Source organism: Eutrigla gurnardus (assembly GCF_963514095.1).
Source record: "Eutrigla gurnardus genome assembly, chromosome: 2".
NCBI classification, from domain to species: domain Eukaryota; kingdom Metazoa; phylum Chordata; class Actinopteri; order Perciformes; family Triglidae; genus Eutrigla; species Eutrigla gurnardus.
In genome coordinates, this window is record NC_139916.1 from 17,284,090 (window position 1) to 17,304,194 (window position 20,105).

At 45.7% G+C, this 20,105-nt stretch overlaps 2 protein-coding genes across 4 annotated transcripts in view; one reads left to right on the top strand and one right to left on the bottom strand.

Moving 5' to 3' along the window:
• Nucleotides 1-20,105, bottom strand: part of foxp4 (forkhead box P4) — a 390,233-nt gene that overhangs the window by 240,282 nt on the left and 129,846 nt on the right. The gene's annotated exons all lie outside the window — the stretch shown is intronic.
• srgap2 (SLIT-ROBO Rho GTPase activating protein 2) overlaps nucleotides 1-20,105 on the top strand; it is a 49,643-nt gene that overhangs the window by 26,219 nt on the left and 3,319 nt on the right. For 2 of the 3 annotated variants that reach the window (XM_084032319.1, XM_084032321.1), the window contains exons 2-22: nucleotides 847-1,039; nucleotides 6,531-6,693; nucleotides 9,832-9,894; nucleotides 10,824-11,039; nucleotides 11,366-11,494; nucleotides 11,601-11,822; nucleotides 11,970-12,071; nucleotides 12,167-12,364; nucleotides 12,935-13,019; nucleotides 13,316-13,343; nucleotides 13,604-13,634; nucleotides 14,318-14,378; nucleotides 14,592-14,669; nucleotides 14,774-14,908; nucleotides 15,005-15,110; nucleotides 16,661-16,885; nucleotides 17,949-18,028; nucleotides 18,406-18,604; nucleotides 19,355-19,492; nucleotides 19,685-19,904; nucleotides 19,990-20,100. In XM_084032319.1, the coding sequence (XP_083888445.1) occupies nucleotides 847-1,039; nucleotides 6,531-6,693; nucleotides 9,832-9,894; nucleotides 10,824-11,039; nucleotides 11,366-11,494; nucleotides 11,601-11,822; nucleotides 11,970-12,071; nucleotides 12,167-12,364; nucleotides 12,935-13,019; nucleotides 13,316-13,343; nucleotides 13,604-13,634; nucleotides 14,318-14,378; nucleotides 14,592-14,669; nucleotides 14,774-14,908; nucleotides 15,005-15,110; nucleotides 16,661-16,885; nucleotides 17,949-18,028; nucleotides 18,406-18,604; nucleotides 19,355-19,492; nucleotides 19,685-19,904; nucleotides 19,990-20,100 (2,783 nt within the window). The remainder of the gene's footprint in view (nucleotides 1-846; nucleotides 1,040-6,530; nucleotides 6,694-9,831; nucleotides 9,895-10,823; nucleotides 11,040-11,365; nucleotides 11,495-11,600; nucleotides 11,823-11,969; nucleotides 12,072-12,166; nucleotides 12,365-12,934; nucleotides 13,020-13,315; nucleotides 13,344-13,603; nucleotides 13,635-14,317; nucleotides 14,379-14,591; nucleotides 14,670-14,773; nucleotides 14,909-15,004; nucleotides 15,111-16,660; nucleotides 16,886-17,948; nucleotides 18,029-18,405; nucleotides 18,605-19,354; nucleotides 19,493-19,684; nucleotides 19,905-19,989; nucleotides 20,101-20,105) is intronic. The other variant, XM_084032320.1, reaches the window with a different exon arrangement.

Below are 20,105 nucleotides of genomic sequence, written 5' to 3' on the forward strand. Positions count from 1 at the left end.
GGTGATCGGAGAAGTGTGTGTGTTGTTTCTTAACTCGTTCAAAGGATGCATGTGCTGTCTCCTCAGCATTGGCAGGCAGCTATGAGAGCATAGCATTAATCTGTCAGCTGTCACCACTGATCCAGCTTATCACCATCATAGCGTGCGTGTCCTTGGGTGTGTACGCGTGTGTGCGCTCGCCGTTCTGTGGACGCTCCTGTGCGTCCCAGTCCATCACCGCAGTGGGCAGGACTCTCTAGAGGACTTTTTTTTTTTTTTTTGTAGCCAGTGATTGAATACGGTTACCGAGTGTGTCTGCACTGAGTGCACTCTATTAATTTGAGGCCAGACTGGAGAGCAGCATGGAGGAGGGAGCGGGGAAGGAGGCAGGAGGAAAATGAAAAGTGATAAGCTGGGATAAATGACTGCCCCTGGAGATCTCTGTGTGTGGAAGAGGAAAGCTGATCACGCACACACAAAGGCACGGATGCATGTAAATGTGATGAAGCGCACGCATGCACAGCAGTCCTCGCTTTGCGGACTGGTGGGCAGCCAGTGGATTTTAGCCTCCGGGCTGATGTGTCAGAGCCCTGCCAGGTGTTTCACTTCATCCGCAGAGGAAACTGCTTGAGATTTTAACATCTTACATATTGTTGTGGCACGCATCTTAATGATAGCGTGGCACTGTCGACAGGAATGTACACATGGATGATTGCACGTTGTTTGCATCTTTTAGAGAAAAGAGGCCTTTGATTTAAGAAAAAACATGTGTCGGCTGTCCTTGTCCTTGATTACACCTGGATTGCGGTTGACGTAATAAAGCCAAGACATTAATCTCAAATCTGTCTCTCCATCAACCCCCCGCAGAGATCCGGGCCCAGCTGGTGGAGCAGCTCAAGTGTCTTGATCAGCAATGTGAGCTGAGAGTGCAACTGCTGCAGGACCTGCAAGACTTCTTCAGGAAGAAGGCAGAGATCGAGGTGGACTACAGCCGCAACCTTGAGAAGCTGGCCGAGAGGTTTCTCACTAAGACCCGTAGCACCAAGGACCATCTACTCAAGTATGGGACACACACACACGCATACACAGCAGGTTGTTATGATGGAAAAGCATCTTTATTTAGCCCTTTAAACAGTGTGAGAGTGAATTCCAGATCAGTGACATCCCTCCTGAGAAAAGAGAAGTAGAAAATAAAATGAAACAGAAGGGTGAAACAAAAGGGATGTGAGGGGAGGCCGTATTTGCTCGGCCTGCCTGGAAAACACTGACTTGCATCACTCGGTGCTGCCCAGTTTGAATCTAATGAAACAGCAACTGATCTTATTGCTTGTCCATTTCATAAGAACGCTCACTTCAGTTTTCCCCCCGACGTCCTGTGAGTCTGTGTGTGTTTCGGTGTGTAACTGTGAACTCTTTCTCTCTCTCTCTTGCTTGCTCTCTCTCTCTCTCACTTCCTCATTCATACTTGAGATACATACAAACACACACATGAGCATATCATTGTCAGCATGTGTTCTTGTATAATTTATTGGACGGTTTTTGTGGGAGAGACCAGTCTGTTTCCCTCCGGAGAAGGAGTCGGTGCGCTGCTAGCTAATCATAAACCACACACAAATTCAGTGGAGCTATAACACAGATAAATGGAGGCACAGAGGGTGCTTTCCATTAAGCTAATTATACCTCCTTGCATGCTCGCTTCTCCGTATTTTAGCCTGCGACTCGGGAATTAACCAAGCTACGCCATCAATGAGGATGTTTTTATTCCTTAAATGCTGAGGTGTTTCTTGTGCCACAAAAACAACTCATCCGCTGTCTTTAATGACTGATGGCTGCTGCTGATCTGAAGGCGGCTGTAAGGCTCTGTGATCATTACTGCGGTATCATTAATACATCATTACTTCAATACTGTGTTGTTTTTCCTATCAACCCCACAAGGACACGGGTAGCAGCACCAAGTCTGTCGCGGGTTTGTAGGACAGCTGTGCGTTATCATTAACCGCTTACTCTTCAAAATGCCACCGTTTGTTCAGACGCGGGATGAAGTAGATAACCGTTCCTCATCTTTCCACGCATCTCGCCCGTCATCCCAGGCCAAGATTCAAGGAACAGATGCAAGCAATGAAGCGACGCACATTAGCTTAATGGAAAACACCTGAATTGTTAGGGGGCCAACGTTGGAATGTTTTCAGATTACATCACAGAAGCAATTATTGTGTAAATAAAGCCTTTTTTCTAGGTCAAAAAAGCATTTTATCACATGTATTCATACTCTTTTGCCCTCTCTTTCCTAACAGTAAATACGCTTATCTTTCTGACTAAGATTTGTCAACCAGGTAAATTACTACTCTTGATGTTCTCTGTTCATCAAATGAGTTGCTAAGTGAGTCGGTTAATGTTTCAAAGAGAACAATTAGGAGACGTTTTTTTAATTTGTTCCATACATCATTTGATTTGACTTGCTTTCTCTCACCCTTTGCTGAAGAGGAAACACAAGCAGACTTTTATTAGCTTGTCTTCTTTCTTTCTCTGGCTTCCTGCTACCCATGACCTCCTCTACAGCCACCTTCCTCTTTCCCTCCCCTGCACGGTTCTCTCTTCTCTGTCTTCTCTGCACAACATCCATTTCATCTCTCTGCTGGGGGCAAACCCACATCCATGCTCTCTCACACACATGCAGGCGCAGACTAAAAGAGATCGATGGGGCCTCTAAACGAAACCCGATTCCAACCACGAGGACATACCCCCCCCCCCCCCCCCCCCCCCAACACACACACACTTATGTAGAACACACACACACCCTCCAGCTTGGATCGATCGGAGAATGTGTTTCCCTGTGTTGCATATTGGGGGAGGGAAGGTGATCAGAGGAGATGGGAGGGCAAAGGTCAGAGAATAAAATATGAAGTTGTGTAGCTCAGCTACTGCTGTTGCTGTAGACGGACTGTTCTTGTCATAAAGCTGTAAAAAAACAAAAAATACAATTCACTCACTTAAGTGTTCAATCTTTACTTTTCAATTCCCATTCTGCTCTTCTCACACTGTCTTTTTGCTTTTCTCTCCATCCAACATCTGTGTGGTTAACAATCTCCCTGCATCTGCTGCTGCTCAGTCCGGGTGCCACTCTGGAATTTCAGCTATTTTCCGGTTATGTGCGTGTGTATTTTTGTGCGTAATGATTGTAGGTGTGTGTGTGTGTGTGTGTGTGTGTGTGTGTGTGTGTGTGTGTGTGTGTGTGTGTGTGTGTGTGTGTGTGTGTGTGTGTGTGTGTGTGTGTGTCTGTTGCTACGTACAGCCAGGTTTTGATGGGGGCTCCAAGCAATGTGGGGTGTGAGGGTTGTGTGTGTTGATCCCTTGGAGACCCCTGGTATTCCTGCTATTTGGCAGACTGTGTGCAGCAGTGGTGGAGGGTTACACAGTGTAACCGTATTGTGTGTGTGTCCCTGTGTGTGTCTGTTTAAATGTGTGTGTGTGTGTGTGTGTGTGTGTGTGTGTGTGTGTGTGTGTGTGTGTGTCCCTGTGTGTGTCTGTTTAAATGTGTGTGTGTGTGTGTGTGTGTGTGTGTGTGTGTGTGTGCCCTGAAGCTGACAGGCTGATTGGTCACATGGAGAAGCCCTCACAAGTTGCACGCTCATTCAAAGCCTATCCTTATGCTCTATGTTAGGCTAGCTTCCCTGTTAATAAGCTGCAGCCCCTCACACAACCTGTGGCTTTGGCGACATATTGTTGCGTTCTGCTTCTAAACATCACATGGTCGCATGACTGGGTGGACTGGGAATTTCTTCTTTGCATCTGTGTGTGTGAATCTGTACAAAAGCACAGAATTTCCTTCAGCATAGTGAGAGAATACAGCATTTTGGTGTCTCCAGACATAGTAATATAACCCCGGAATAAGCTCATGCTGGAATTAATAACTCAAATAAACACAATTGTAAGTAAGAGTAACCATTTAACATCGCTTTGCAGTTTATTTTATTTTTCTTAAAATGTCTCTCAACATACTGCATCTTTGTCCACAAACCGCTGTTCATGGCACCGTAGGGAAATATTCCATCTGCATGGTCTAGTTTGATTTATAATTATCATAATATGCCAGGCATTGAAACCCAGTTTCATTAAGAACCATAATCCATAAAGAAAATCGTCATTTGAATTGGGCTTCATCAAATCTCATTGATACCCAAACCATTCAATAATAGTGTCATAATATTGCAGTTATTCTTTTGGACTTTTCATCCAATATTTAAGCATGAATAGATCAATTAATGCCACAATAACAATGCCATTTAATATCATAAATAGCTAATATGATCATGTTTTACTTCGGCATTTCAAGTATTTTGTTAGAATATGAACAAAAACAGAAAAACATCCACACCAAAAGAAAATACATCAAAAAATATGTCATTATTGCTCTGATGGGATTTAGTGCAGCCAGATCTGTTTCTTCATTCATCCTTGTGTCAATGAAATCTGTTCAAACAACAAGTGTGTCTGCAGCCCGTCGCCTTGACAGCACAGTTGGACCTAATCTTTAGTTCAGTCGAAGCATTTAAATGTTCAATATGCATCACTTGTACATAACTGCCCGCAGCAATGCCCCGTTTAATGCTAAGCCAGTTGATCCTGAATGTAAAAGACCATTTAACATTTTCCCTCCAATGCGAGTCATTGGCAGCACCTGACCCGAGGACTGAGTATGTTTTCCAGCGAGCATCATGTGACCTTCAGTGGGCCAGTGACATTTCAGTGTTTACCTTGTGATAGCTGCGGGTCACAGAGGGTTAGGTGATATGTCACCCGCTGTTGCGGTGCCATTACCATGGCGACCACTGGTGGGCTAAGGGTAACGTGTCACATGGAGTTGGAGAGGTGATTTGCTTGAATAAATAGAGGAAATGTGTGTTTTTTAGTGGAGAAAAATGTTGTGCAACTGGTGAAAACAGACAGACAGACAGAGAGCAGACAGACAGACAGCAGAGAGAAGTTGGAGCAGAAAATGGTGCAAACACATGTGTTTCCACATGACCGTTGCTCAAGTTAAGCATATGACATATTGTTTCAGCATTTTGAATTTGTAATGTGTGTGTAGAATTTGGAATTTTTCTCTTTATGTCGAAATTATTATTGCTATTACTCACAGCCATCTCACCAGTGACAGTGAGTACCAGCATATCACATCACTGTCTATGACTCATCCCATCAGGCCCTACTTTCCACACACACACACACACACACACACACACACACACACACACACACTCACTCGTCCCCACGGACACCACCCCCACTCTGTACCCCTCGGTCAAAGACTTTCTCTGTCTGTCTGACCTCGTGGATGCTTGGGTCACTGCTCTACTTTTCCTGATCCCTGTGTGTGTGTGTGTGTGTGTGTGTGTGTATGTGTGTGAGGGTGTGAGAGAGAGAGAGAGAGAGAGAGAGAGCGTGTGTGTGTGTGTGTGTGTGTGTGTGTGTGTGTGTGTGTGTGTGTGTGTGTGTGTGTGTGTGTGTGTGTGTGTGTGTGTGTGTGATGTAAATGCCTTGCAGCCCTTTGCTGTCTCTGTCCAGTTAAAGCAGCTCTTAAGGGCACAAAGACCTTCTTTCATCCACTTACACTCACTCATAATCCATTTTACCCACTAGATCATCCGTGGATCATCCTCAACGCATACTGTACACACACACACACACACACACACACACACACACACACACACACACACACACACACACACACACACACACAGGGACACACAGGGACACACAGGCACACACAAACACACCCATGTGCATATTGTGTGACATTCTAAAAGAGGTTATTTTGTTGTGTATCAGCAGCATTGCATTTAAGTAATGGCTTTATGGGCACTTGGACAATGGAGCATTATTGAGCTATTAGATTGTTAGTGGAATTATTGCAATCTTGCAGTCAAATGTCTCATTTTCTCATCTCTCTCCCCCTTTCCCTCTCATTTCTTCCTGCAACAGCTGTGCATGTGAGGGAGTCTTGCCTCCTCCTGCTGGGTTTTGTACCCTGGCTGAATCCCCTGTATGGGCTGGCTCACTGACCCTGTGTGTGTACTTGCACAGCTATCTTTGTGAGGACCAGTTTGAGGTTCAGACCTTCAAAGTGAGGACATTTGGCCAACCTTCACTTTAGGACAGACCTTCAAAGGGCTATTTAAAGGTTTAGATGTAGTTTATTCGATTAAGGTTAGGGTGAGGACTTGGTTCAGGCATTTTTTTGTGATTGTCGAGGTCAGTTTAAGGGACTAGGAAATGTATTATGACGATGTGTGTCCTCACAAAGATAAAAGGACAAGGTTGTGTGTGAGCTGTTTTGAGCATAAATCTGTCTGGACATTCTCTCCTCCTTGTCTTTTATCCCAATGCCTCATCTCATTCCTGTGTGTGTATACGGGTGTGTGCACATCTATCAGCCAGATGAAAGGGGAAATTAGAAGATGAAAGAGACTTAATGTTAGTAATTTATCTAACATGATGCTTGGAGGTCCTTGAATACATTTGAAGACGTTCTCTTTGTCTGTGTGTAGGAAGGAGCACAGCATTTTATCCCCCGTGAACTGCTGGAACCTGTTGCTGCTCCAGGTGAAGAGGGAGAGCCGTGACCACGCCACACTGTCCGACCTATACCTCAACAACATCATCCCCCGCTTCGCACAGATCAGCGAGGACTCAGGACGCCTCTTCAAGAAGGTAAACCACGCTCAAACACCGCTGGATTCCTGCCCAATAGGCCTGAGCCCATGTCATGTTTTTGCCTTGTCCGTCTCTTCATAGCATCTGTTTTTTGTCTTTGCTGATTTATTGACTGACGGCATGTCAGCAGAACCCCCGGCTGTGAGATTTGATGTTGTCTGTGTTTAATACAGTAGCATCATTCTTGTCTCCTCTGATCTCTGCCTTCTTAGTCAGAACAAGGAGAGCAGACGGAGTAGAGGGGATGACGAGATTTCTCCGGAGATCAGAGCTTACTCTGACCTTGTAGAGCAAAGACCAAGGCTGAGTCTTCCCTAGTGAGACAGTTGCTCTCCTCCAGGCTGTACAAATCTAACTATCAAGCAGGGAATATGTCTGTATGTACGCATGGGTGAATGTCCTCCTCGCATCTCAATAACCTTCATGCAATCTACTCCACACTTGGCCGGTGTATTACTGGAGACTCCAGGACGCGCATCGTCGAAATTGGTGCATTTTTGTTCAGTCCGATATTAACACACTTTGAATAAACGAGCAATAATGTGCTGTGCAGCGTCTGAGGATTCTGCGGACTAAGTCAAGTGTGTCGTCTGTAGCCGGCTCATTGACTGTAGTTCACTTTGGCTGTTGTAGTTACTAATGTGACAACCGGCTCCATTGTGGCTACATTATGATACATGACCAAACGGGGCAGGGCCGGCCTTTTAACCCTGACTTTAACTGGATGGACTCAATGATATCATCTGTCAGAGTTAGTAAATATCCTAGGACTTAACAGTGTGCTACAGTGCCTTCAGTTTTCCTCAGTGATTTACATTCATTTAGATCTACTGTTCATCCGGCCTATAAGGCTGTAACATTTGCTGTAACTCACCAACCCTGGTCTGTTTCTTTCACATCTTCACAAGGATTATTTCCTACGTCTCAACAGAGACGTTGCTGGGTAACGTCTGCTAAACAAAGTGACAATTGCTAATTTAGGTAATTGACAAGCAAAGTAACAAGTACCAACCTAAAGGTCCAGATTCATAGATGCGTTTGACGATTAGAACCTTCTCCTGACAATAATAGAAATATTTCTAAACATTATCGAGAGAGCTGGCTCACATTAGCCCTCCTCAATATAATGAAATAAATCATTAACAGTTCACCTTCTTTTATATATTCCTTGGGGTCTAAGCAATCAGCCCACTCCAGACAACATAATTACTGTTTTCAACAGTGGGGTTTCAGAGCGAGTTTCCTAAATATGTGTACATAATTAGTTCAGTGCAAAGACTTACTTTAGATTTTTCTCCTTGTTTGCTTTGCACAGCTTTCAGAGCATCATTTTTATACGGTGATGTCATTTAAGCTAAATGGTGCCTCTTCAAAAGAGCTGAGCGCGTGTATAGCATCAAGCTGGGATTCGGTTAAATATTAAGTGTCAAGTTTAAGGTAAGGATCATGAGAGGAGGGATAAGGTGCAAGAATGTAATCGGTGGAAAGCCCTCACAAGTATAGTTAGATAAGTGTGTGTGTGTGGAAGGCAAAGTGAAGCAGTCTGTTCCTGGAATGTCGTGGCATAGGCTGCTGATTTCCAACCCGATAGGTTGTCTTTGAACTACACTTACGGTCTGATCGCAGGCAATGAGAACACACACACGCAAACCTCCACCCTCATCTGATACACCCGTACACAAAACAAACACACTCTTTTATTCTCAGTCATTGGTCAAGTCATGGTTATTGATTTCTATTTGTATGACCATGCTTGTGCTTTGGCACTAGGGTTGCTTCCACCATGTCTGGGTCATAAACAGGCTGCACACAGAGAGAGTGTTTTCTCGACGGCTAATTAAGTAGCTAATGAGTTCATTTCTAACACAACTCATGGAGACGAACATTAACAGTTCATGTTAGAGAAGTCATCCCATTCATCTCAGTCGGTGTTGGAAAGCAGTGCAGGATGATGCAGTTAGCACAGCGGGAGTGTTTATGAGATATTGTCGGTGAAAGAGAGGAAGCGTTAATGAGTCAAACCGTATTAATGAGTCTCAACCCGGACCACAGGCATCGGGGGGGCTAATGAAGCATGCTAGTTACGTGTTCCTGTTGCCGCGGCTGCTGAGCCAGACTGACGACCACAGGCTAGATGAGAAGTCCAAAGGTCAAGTTCCACAGTTGATAGATAGAAGGGCTCAGCCATGGATGATTGCTTTTTGACTGGCTGTTCTCTGGTTGGTTGTCACCTTATATGATCCTCCTACAGCACTTTAAAGAGCGAGGGCGGGTCAAACCTCACTTATCCCGTTACCTCTTTCATCTGCTGTGCTAACTTAAATCTATTCCCTGCTGCTTTCTCCCTCTGTTCCTGACCTTTCTGCTTTCTGTTATCCTCCCAAATAGTTTAAAGATTATCACTGCCGTTTCCTTTTTATCCATAACTCTCATACCTCTCTCCATCATCATGTAAATATCCTGTTCTCCCTTCAATCTATCTAATCACCTGCTTTCTGTTATCTGTCTGCCTTTCCAAGCGGAGCTCATTCTAATTATGTGTGTCTGAATCTGTGTGCAAACGTATGGTTTCCTTGTAGCCGGTTCATGCCGCTCTTTGCGTCATCGCTAATCTCCAGTCTGAATGGTGTCCTTTTAAAAGTACGACATCAGCTGCGTGTCTGCGTACATGTGTGGAGTCTTCTGATCTGTGGGTTGCTGTAAAGTCATCAATCACTAGTGGCTCTGGGCAGTTATGTCTGGAGAATGGTCATGCCTGTTTTACTCCCTGTCCTCCCTCTTTTGTGTCTTTTTTTTTAATCTTCTCCGTCGTCCTCTCGCCCTCTCGGTATTGCTCTTTTTTTCCCTCCCTGCCAACATGTATCAGTATCTATCTGCAGCTTCCCCCCTTAAAGTCCACATCCTCAAAGTCCATTACTGCCTTCCTCATTTATCTGGACTAGTGACTCCTCCACTCCCATTTAGCCAGGTCGTCTAGTCTTGATCGACGATGGAGCCGTTGGTTCACCACATGACTGAGCGGGTGTGGAGGTCATTCGTTGGTGGAGAGATGACCATGCCGATGGACGGATGGAAGAAGCTGCACGTGATGAGGCTGAGCTACGTTAATTTGTCTTTTTCTCTCTGTCCCTCCAGAGCAAAGAGGTTGGCGTACAGCTGCAAGAGGACCTGATGAAAGTTCTTAATGAGCTTTACACGGTAATACAAACCACTGACGTTGCAATCACAAAATGCGGGTCCATCATTATGTGTCGTGACCTCTTGCATTGTTCAACTGGGAGTGCACCTGTAATGTCAGAGTTAGCAGCCCTTTCCTCACAGGTGTTATAACATGCTCAAAACTGTTTCAAATCTAGAGGAACCACAATATGTCACTTCAAGGACCAGTGCAAGAAAATAAACCTGTTATAATGGGTTAGATACAACATTAGCTGAAATCACAAAATATGATGCATGGCTAGTCTATTGTTGATAGACGTCTTATAGATTGACACTAAGTACTCTGTGTACTTGTGCTTCTGTAAGGCACTGATATTAGATCATTGATCGTCATTGTTGTTTTGGTCTAGTGTGTGGGCAGAGTTTCCTCCCATAGCAGAATCTCCGCGCAGCAAGCAACTTTCTAGCTGCAGCTCAGCTCGACCCATAAAGCAGGTCTTCTACCGTAATTATAGCATATAGTAAGGAGTAGAAATAGATTTGGTTTGAGTGACGCGCACATGCATACTCATAGACAGACTAGTGTGTCTGTCTGCAGTGTTGTGGAAAGGTTAGAGCGGTGTAATGATGGCTCTGGTGGTGGTCAGGGGAATAAGGCTGACACTGCACACACACACTTGTTTCATGTGTTTTAACATTTCATGTCAAACCCACACCACCATGTCCAAGTGCAGGAGTGTCGTTCGGTAGACGAGACTGGCTGTGTGACTCATTCGCTGCAATATATTCAACTGCCAGTGCACAAAATAAAATCTATCTGTCTGCAGGTTGTGCTGTTTGTGTATTGAGCCTCAGTGCTCCACACTCCTCATTGTGCTGACTGGCGTAATCCTGCTATTTATAAAAAAAAACTGAAGTAAGAGGCACACGCTTACAGTATGCCTGCAAATCTCCACCCTTGTTCCCAGGTGATGAAGACATACCACATGTACAACACTGACAGCATCAACGCAGAGTCCAAACTGAAAGAGGCGGAGAAGCAGGAGGAGAAGCAAATGGGCCGCTCTGGTCGCCAAGACGACCGGCAGACGCCACGCTCCCCTGACACTTTGGCCAGCATCAAGACCGACGAGAAACCCGTCCGGCGCTCCAGTGTGAAGAAGATCGAGAAGATGAAGGAGAAGGTGAGCGGGGCTGAGGAAGTGGAGGGCAATGAGTCGAGAGAGGAGAGCTGTTTCAGGGTGCTCCACCTGTTACAGCGCATGTCTCATAAATCATTTATGAGTGAACGACTGGCTTATTGCTAACCTTGTCTACTACAGCTGGGGCCTGTCACAGCAACATGGTTTTCCAAGTCTTATCACACATAATCAATACAGAGGCGTTTCACTCCAACTCCTTTAATTCCTCCCCCTTCCTTCCTTTTCTCTACCTCTCATTTACCCTTCTTCTTTTCTGGTTTCTTTCATTCTCTCCTTTACAATCTCTCTTTCTGCGTGTCTCTCATCAGAGACAAGCTAAGTACACAGAGAACAAGCTGAAGGCCATCAAGGCCAGGAACGAGTACCTGCTAGCTCTGGAGGCCACCAACAGCTGCGTCTTCAAATATTACATCCATGACCTCTCCGACATCATTGACGTGAGTATAAACGTGTGTGTGTGTGTGACCCCTTGCTCAGTCCCCTCACATTTGCTTGTGTGTGTTAATATGTGTTTTTTTTTTCACGTGCATGTGTGTATGACAGTGCTGTGACCTAGGCTACCATGCCAGCCTGCACCGTGCCCTGAGGACCTACCTATCTGCAGAACAGAACGTAGAGACGTCCAAACACTCTGGCATGGAGACACTGGAGGGAGCTGCAGAGAGTCTGGAGGCCAACGGGGACAAACAGAAACTGATGGAGACCTACAACAATGTTTTCTGCCCCCCGGCTCGCTTTGACTTCCAGTCCCACATGGGAGACACGGTGCGGTTCTAGTGTCTTTTCTTAACTGATAAATATCACATATATATCGAAGCTTAAGTCTGTTCCCTGGGACGGTTGTTTTGTGGCGCTGTTATGTCACTTTGTCAACCTGCTCACATGGACGCCGTGTTCCGTGTGTTTGTGTAGATGGGAGTGGTGTGTGCACAGCAGCCGCTGGAAAGCGAGCTGCTCCAGAGGTGTCAGCAGCTGCAGTCCCGCCTCTCCACACTCAAGATTGAAAATGAAGAGGTCAGACATTCTCTGATATTACGAATGCGACGGCCCTCGAGGATATCTTGTGAGTCAATCACAGCCTTTTCTTCTCTTCCTTCTCTGCCCCTCAGGTGAAGAAAACCATGGAGGCCACTCTTTCCAACATCCAAGACATGGTGACGGTGGAGGACTACGATGTCTCCGAGTGCTTCCACCACAGCAACAGCATGGAGTCGGTCAAGTCCACTTTCAGCGAGTCCTATCTCAGTAAGCCCAGCCTGGCCAAGCGACGGGCCAATCAGCAGGAGACGGAGCAGTTTTACTTCACGGTCAGCGCCAGTTCTGGTCATCAGTGATTTGTTGCACGAGATTTCTGCCTAAAATCCTATTAAGGCAGTTTTTTCTCACCACTGTTGCTGTAACACTTGTGTGATGTTGGGACTTTTTAATCTTTACAAGTCGAGCGGACTATTTAATATCTCCCGTATGCAGGCGTTGCCAAGCAACGTGGCTATAGCGACCCGACCGCAGCGGCAGCAGTTGATCAGTAATGGGAAGTGAGATGATGGCTTAACCTTACGTTACGTGATACAAAGTATCATTTCAGAAGGCCAGTGCACTACTTACCGCTTGTGTGTGTCCAGAGGATGATGCGAAATTTTGTTTCAAAGAATCAAAGTTCACAGATGGTTTCCTAAATCGTTTTTATTATATGAGCCAGCGCAATAATTTAGAACTGTCATCAGGCAATTTGACGGAACGTCTTTCCTAGGTGTACATTATCACTTTTTAAACCTACACCCTCCAGCCAATCAGAATCGAGTATTCACCCAGACCATGGTATAAACGCACATAATCTGCCTCCATCGTGTGACCCCCGGTGTGTCTTTGTGTTGCAGAAGCTGAAGGAGTTCCTGGAAGGCAGAAACCTGATCACCAAGCTGGAGGCCAAGCATGACCTCATCGACAAGACCCTGGGAGAGAGTGAGTGGGACTCATCATACGTTTTAGACATTTGTGTGTGTGTGTAGGAGGGAGATGGATTCAGGGAAATAGGGAGCAGATCAGAGACATGAGTGATCTAATGGGACACAGCAGGTGACATGCAGGGAATCAGAGCGGGTTTAATGTATCTAATAAATTGTGTGTGTGTGTGTGTGTGTGTGCAGCTTAAGTGGGAAGTTTGTTTCCCCGTGTCTGTCCATCTGAAGCCGTTTCCTCATGTGTCTCAACTGTCTATCTCTCTCCCCTCCCCCTCTTCCTGTTTCTCTCTCCTTTAGGTCAGAAGACTGACTGTTGCCTTGCCAGGTAGGTGTGGTGAAGGAAGGAAATATGCACACACACACACACACACACACACACACACACACACGTACCATGGTGGCGTTTAAGCTCGATTTCTTGGCAGCCAGGGGTATTATTTTCCCTCTCACTTTTTCTAGATATTTTCAACACATGTGCATATGTGTCTGTGTATACAAATAGAGAGAGTTGTGGTTATAAATAGACTCCAGAGACATAATGACAGAGTGCCGTTTCTCTCTCTCTCTCTCTCTCTCTCTGTGTAGTGGACGGAGAAACTCAGCGGTGCGGAAGCAGGTAATTATCTATCATGTGTGTGTGTATTTGTTTCTGAGTGACTGTCAGCTTGTCAGTTAGGGTCGCTGAAGTTTCGTTTTTAACCAGAGCCACATGTTTTCTCACAGTATCCTCTCCCCGCAGCGTGTTCATGCACCTTTGTATTCATCACTTAACTCAATTAATATAAAACAATACACAAATATACACATTAAGATCTACAGCTGAATGCATACAGCCTACTGGTGCAGTGTCATGCAATTTTAAACAGCACATTTGTGATCAAAGGCAACTGCTCTGCTTCATGTTTGTGGCTCCCCCTTGTGGGTGGCTTGTGTTCTGGCTACCAGCTTCCACTTTACAGAAAAATCAATTGATTGTTTATTCCGATTGAAATTCCTGGCTTTAGAAATGTTAAAAATCACAATTCACATATATCGGCCAAAATCCCTCCCACAGCCGTTCCTCCCAGAGATTTCTGGAAACTCCAAACAAACAAAGGGAAAAGGAAAAAAAGCATGGTCTCCTAGCAACAGCTGAGAACCCAGCCCACCCTCTCCCTCCACACATAAATGTGTGCACCGGTGCGTGTGCGTGTGCAGATTTGTGTGCGGAAATCCTCCTGACAAGATGTGTTTTATTTCCACGCCGGTCTCCTGTCTTGTGTTCCTCTATCGGGAGTCATTCCTCTTCCCCTCTTTTAGGAGGCTGGTGAGGCCATTCCTCTGATGGTGGAGAGCTGCATCCGCTTCATCAGTCGCCATGGTGAGTGAAATGTTCCAGCGTAGTGATAGGTGAAGCGTCGGCGTCTCCTGTGCACCCATTGGTTGCATTGTTGAGCAAAAGAGTGATTGGCTGTGGATCCAATGAAACTGGGCACTATACCAACATATGAAATTACAAAATCTCTGTAACTATAAAATCCCCCAACATTAAATAGCTTTATTTAAACACCCGTGTGTGTTTATGTGTGTGTAGGTCTGCAGCATGAGGGCATCTTCAGAGTGTCAGGCTCCCAAGTGGAAGTCAATGACATCAAGAATGCCTTTGAACGAGGTAAGACTTTCATCCAGCAGCAACATTTGAAACCAAATGAGTGTATCCAGTGCTTTATTATCTCATGTTCTCCTCTCTCTCTCTGTCTTCTTGTCCGGATGTAGGGGAGGACCCGCTGGCAGGGGACCAGAATGACCATGACATGGACTCCATCGCTGGCGTCCTGAAGCTCTACTTCAGAGGACTGGACCACGCCCTCTTCCCGAAGGAGGTCTTCCATGACCTCATATCCTGTGTTTGTAAGTCTCTCACCCTTTTGTCTGGTTTTTTTTTTTTGTGCGTGTATTTCGTGTGTTTGATAGTGTGAGTAATCTCCTGGGTGTCGTGCTATTCAGCAATGGAGAGCCTCCAGGAGCGGGCAGTCCACATTAAGAAGGTTCTGAAATCTCTGCCGAGCAAAACCCTCATCATCATGAGATACCTGTTCGCCTTCCTCAACCAGTGAGTAGCAGGACACACACACACACACACACACACACACACATGCAGGTAAGTGCTGTTAGGTAAATTATTTAAGTAAAAATAACTAACTCGGTTACGTAAGCAACTCTACATTGTACACAGTAAAACCGGTACAACAATCTCCACTTTTAATATTTGAGTTTCTGAACATCCTCAGGCCTGAGGTGTACAGTTCCAAAGAAGCCAAATATTTGGTCTTTGATGCAAATTCAGAAATGAGGGATGAAGTTCACAGACGAGGCAAGCTGGACGTACGACGGTAGCAGCTGAACATCAAGAGTTGCAACCTCTGAGCTTTTGTTATTGGCCGTTGCCTAGTAACTGATCCACTGCCCATGTTCAATTAATAAGCAGAAGTGACTGGGATCATATTTGTTATGTGTAAGGCAACATAAAAAATAAAATGTTACAAATAAATGCATGCATATAAATAACTGAATTATACCAGATCGGCATATTGTCACCAATACCAGATCCAGCTATTAGTGAATTGGACTGATATCAGTGTTTGGTGTTGTGGCATCGCTTATAATTAGAGATGACAGCCCTGCTCCTAGAACTTTTCAATGAATGCTGTGTCATAAAATACCTCAAAATTGCTTCCATATAATCATCAATGTTGAAAATAGAAGAGTCCACTGACAATAAACAGTTTGAAATCACCATAAACTACATGTTTTGATTGAATCCAGTTTTATCACAAACACACTACGATGTTAACTTTTCAGACCTGATGTTTGTGGAATCACTTCCATTCTGAGACTGCCTGCATCCAAGACCAGGCCAAATCTAAACATCCTTTAACCTCCTGCGGGAAGTCAAGTACAGACCCTAATAAAAAGTCCTAAGTGCCTCTTCATTAGCTGAAGAACTTCCCTCCTTGAGGAACGATTGCATTTTTCCGCTCTAAGTTTATTTGTACAGCCCAATGTCACATTCAGTGTCTCAATGAGCTAACACCCGCAAACTCAGGCTCTTTAAAATTGCAACAAACGTCACCAAAAAGCCAAAAAGGGAGAATTCTGAAGAAGCTACAGTAGAGAGTGAAGATGAAACCATATTTAGACACCACACACACGTAGAGACACACCTTCCATGCTGTCCCTATAAACCAAACGCTCAGTAAAGGGCGGCAGCGACAGGGAGTGAAAGTCAAAAAGAAAAGGGATGTGGGAGACCTGAAATGTGAGCCTCCTGCGTAAACCACGTAGAGACTGAAGGGGAAGTGATTTACATTCACCCCCGATGCTCCTGTTTCTTCTCACATACTAAAATATTCACACATCATCAGAGCCTCTGTTGCCACAGTCTACAAATGAAGTGTTGTATTGATGCAGGCGAGGGGGTGTTTATTGTTGGACATTGAGCAGTCTGACTTATATACAGCTAATTCACAAGTTGGAGGGGTGATGGAGCCTATGAATGACACGTCATGGTTGTTTGTGTGCCTACTCAATGTTGTATTATATGTTTAAAGAGTAAGGATGAGGTCATGGCCTCTAAACGTCTCTCCTTTCCTTTCCGCACAGCCTGTCCCAGTACAGCGAGGACAACATGATGGACCCCTACAACCTGGCCATCTGTTTCGGCCCCACCCTGATGTCTGTCCCCGAGGGCAACGACCAGGTCTCTTGCCAGGCCCACGTCAACGAGCTCATTAAAACCATCATCATCCACCATGACACCATCTTCCCCGGAGTGCAGGACCTGCAGGGCCCCATCTACACCATCCCGGGAGCTGGAGATGACTTCTGGTGAGGGGAGTTAGATAAGTCACGTAGGGCGGGAACTGGAAATGTTAAGCTATTCGGACAACAGTGGATGTCTTGTCCAATTGTTATCTAACAGAGCGGGCTTGGAAGTATGTGGGGGGGTAGGGGGTAGGTGGTTGATTTAGGGGCTGCCGTGGAGTGATGGGGGGGGGGGGGCGGCTCAGCTTGTCTGCTCCACTCAGGGCCAGGGGGCCACGAGGATCAGCTTACCCTCCATCACATAGGAGATTAAAGCACCGCCTGACCACATCAGCCTGGGAGAGCACATCATGCACACACTCACACACCACAATGTATACAACGCGTCAGTTTGAGTGTAATGACAGGCCTCAGCAGCCGTTATTGTGATCGCTGCCAGTCCGTGCAGTTGTTTGGACTGTAAGTCACAGCTGGAGCAGCAGCTCTCATGTGTGTGTATCTAATTGGTTGATTTCACACTCGGGGAAGATTCAGTCGAATTTGACAACTTCAAGCCAAAGAGATAAATGATCCAAAATACTCCTGGCAGTGGACAGTAATCAATACACATAATACTAGAGACCATGTTGCAAATGTATCGCACCAGCCACGACGGCAAATCAGGCCAGGGTCATAAAGTCAGGGAGCCTCTTCCCCACTTCCTACTCCCCTACGTCCGGCGCCCATCTTCGAACTCGGCCTTCATTTTGATCTCAACTCCACAGCTGTTAAGTTTCCTGACATCTTGCACGGTTACGACACAAAATCTTTTCCACAGACCGACCCGAGAATTATCAACACCTGGCAAAGCACTCAGAACGGCCTCTGCAGTAGCTCCAGTTACAGTAGGTGTCTCCGGGACCATTTTGCCGTGATGACTAACACACGGACTCATAGGGTGAAAATGATACGTTTGCAACGTGGTTATCCCCGTCACGGTTATAACCCTGACACCAAGTGGCGGGGTGCCTACCGTATTTACAGTAGTTTATGTGACTCAAAGGAGGAATATGAGGTCAGGCTGTGAGTCATCATCACATGTTGTTGGTCTGAGAGTCTGAGACTCCTTTTGTGTTCGCCTCCTCAGTGACAGTCCACACTGTGAGCCCCCCCTTGTGGAAGAGCCAGGACCGGACACCGTCTCTGTCAACCGCAACAGTGAAGATGGTACGTACACACACACACACACACACACACACACACACACACACTTAAATATACTGTACTTGATAAAGCCAGTGTCCTTTTCCTCATCAGTTTATGAAATCTCATCCTGCTTCTCTCACCAGTTCTTACGGCTCTAACCATTTAAACCAGCTCACGTCCTTCTCCAATTAACACGTTAATTATGCTGCTTTGTTACTGCTCAGCGATGTTTAACACGTGCAGTCACCAAACACAGCAGCACTAACCTGCTCAGCAATAACCTGGCTTCCCCCTCTCTTCCACCTCTCTTTTTCTCTCCCTCACTCGTTGCTTCCCCTGCTTCTCCGTCGACCCCCCCCCCCCCCCCCCGTGTCCGTCCACCATCCTCCGAATCACAGGCTCCTTGGCTGTTTCAGAGTCGGACCCGTTTGAAGCCATCGCTCGGTTTGACTACTCCGGCCGGACTAGTCGGGAGCTTTCGTTCAAGAAGGGCGCATCTCTGCTTTTGTACCAGCGTGCTTCTGATGACTGGTGGGAGGGAAGACATAACGGAGTAGATGGGCTGGTGGCACACCAGTACATCGTGATTCAAGACATGTAAGCTATGACGCTATTTAAAATGAAATGAAATATGAAATGTCTGCGCAAGGAGCCAAATAACTTTATTTAATTTTGAGAGTTTTGAGAACGGTAAACTCTGGCCAAAACGGCAAAGAGCTGTGGAAAAAAAACAATCATCAGAAATGACAGTTGTTCTTCAGTATGACCGGAAGTAAACACGGAAATGAGTCCACGGGAAATCCGGGAGATCTGCTTTGTTATGTAGCAAACTGCTTATCACAGCAGATCAACTTCCCATGTGGATGTTGAGAGGTGTGTGAGGATTCGTTACACTTCTGTGGCTATGGCTACAGGGAATTAGAGGGGATTACTTTCTGTGACTCTGCAATTAAGATAAACATGAAGCTCATGCGTATTATGCAATGTATGTGTGTAAGACCACATTTCCCAAAACTCGGAGGTGGTGAGTAAAAAACAATCTAGATCTGTAGTCATACTGGACAAGAATTTGAGAATACACAAATGTTGGGAAGTTACTGTCACTTTTGTGACAGTAGCTTCGTTAAGTATTTGATGTTAAGCTAATCTGTGTTATTGTTAGAGTTATCTACTCATTTAGTCATCTCTACTCATGCTAGGCGTTGTCATTCTTCTTTGACCTGCATACAGTAGTTGCTAATTAGAAGCAAAGTGGCACCGAAGTAAGAAGGTTCCTCCTCTTCTAGCTTGGAGCAAGATGGAAGCACAGCGTTGCTTTAAAAACTACTGCTTGATCTGTTTTTTCAGGCCTGATGGGGGCAGGGGAAGTCCAAAGCCTGATGTGGACAGCAGGGACCTGCTGGAGGAGAGAGTGTCCACTAGAGGCAGCGCTGCCTCTCCTACTGGAGCTCATGTGGCTGACATCTACTTGGCCAACCTGAACAAGTGCGTCTCAGACTATTAACACTATTTCATAGATTTATATTTGCATCTTGAGCTTTCAGTTAGTATGAAATGAATCAGGTGGAAATCAATAAAATAGGTGTAGATTTCAGACTGTTCTGCCCTGAGTTGTCTGACACCTGGGACGTATGAAAACAACACAGTAAATATAACTGAAATAATTGTGTCACTCAGGTTGAGAAAACGTCCGGAGTCTGGGAGCATCCGAAGAGCGTTCCGTAGCTCCGAGAGCGACTGTACGAGTCCGGGAGCCAGCGGAGGGGGAGGGGGAGGGGTGAGAACCGCTTCTCTTCCGGTTGGCGGGGCTCTGGTTAAAGAAACTGGAGACAAACGACCTGTGAGCGCTCACAGCATCCTCAACTCAGTCACTCGCCACTCCTCTCTCAAGACTAAGGTACTCTAACATGTTATCTCCAAAGGACAATGTTTTGGGTTTTATTTTGGAAAGCATTTAATTGAGGACATTATGTAACATTTAGGTGGAGAGTCCACAGTTACGCAAGGCGACTACAGCAGGGCGCTCCAAGAGCTTCAGCAACCACAGGCCACTGGACCCTGAGCTCATAGCCCAGGTGGAGCACAGCTCACAGGTACT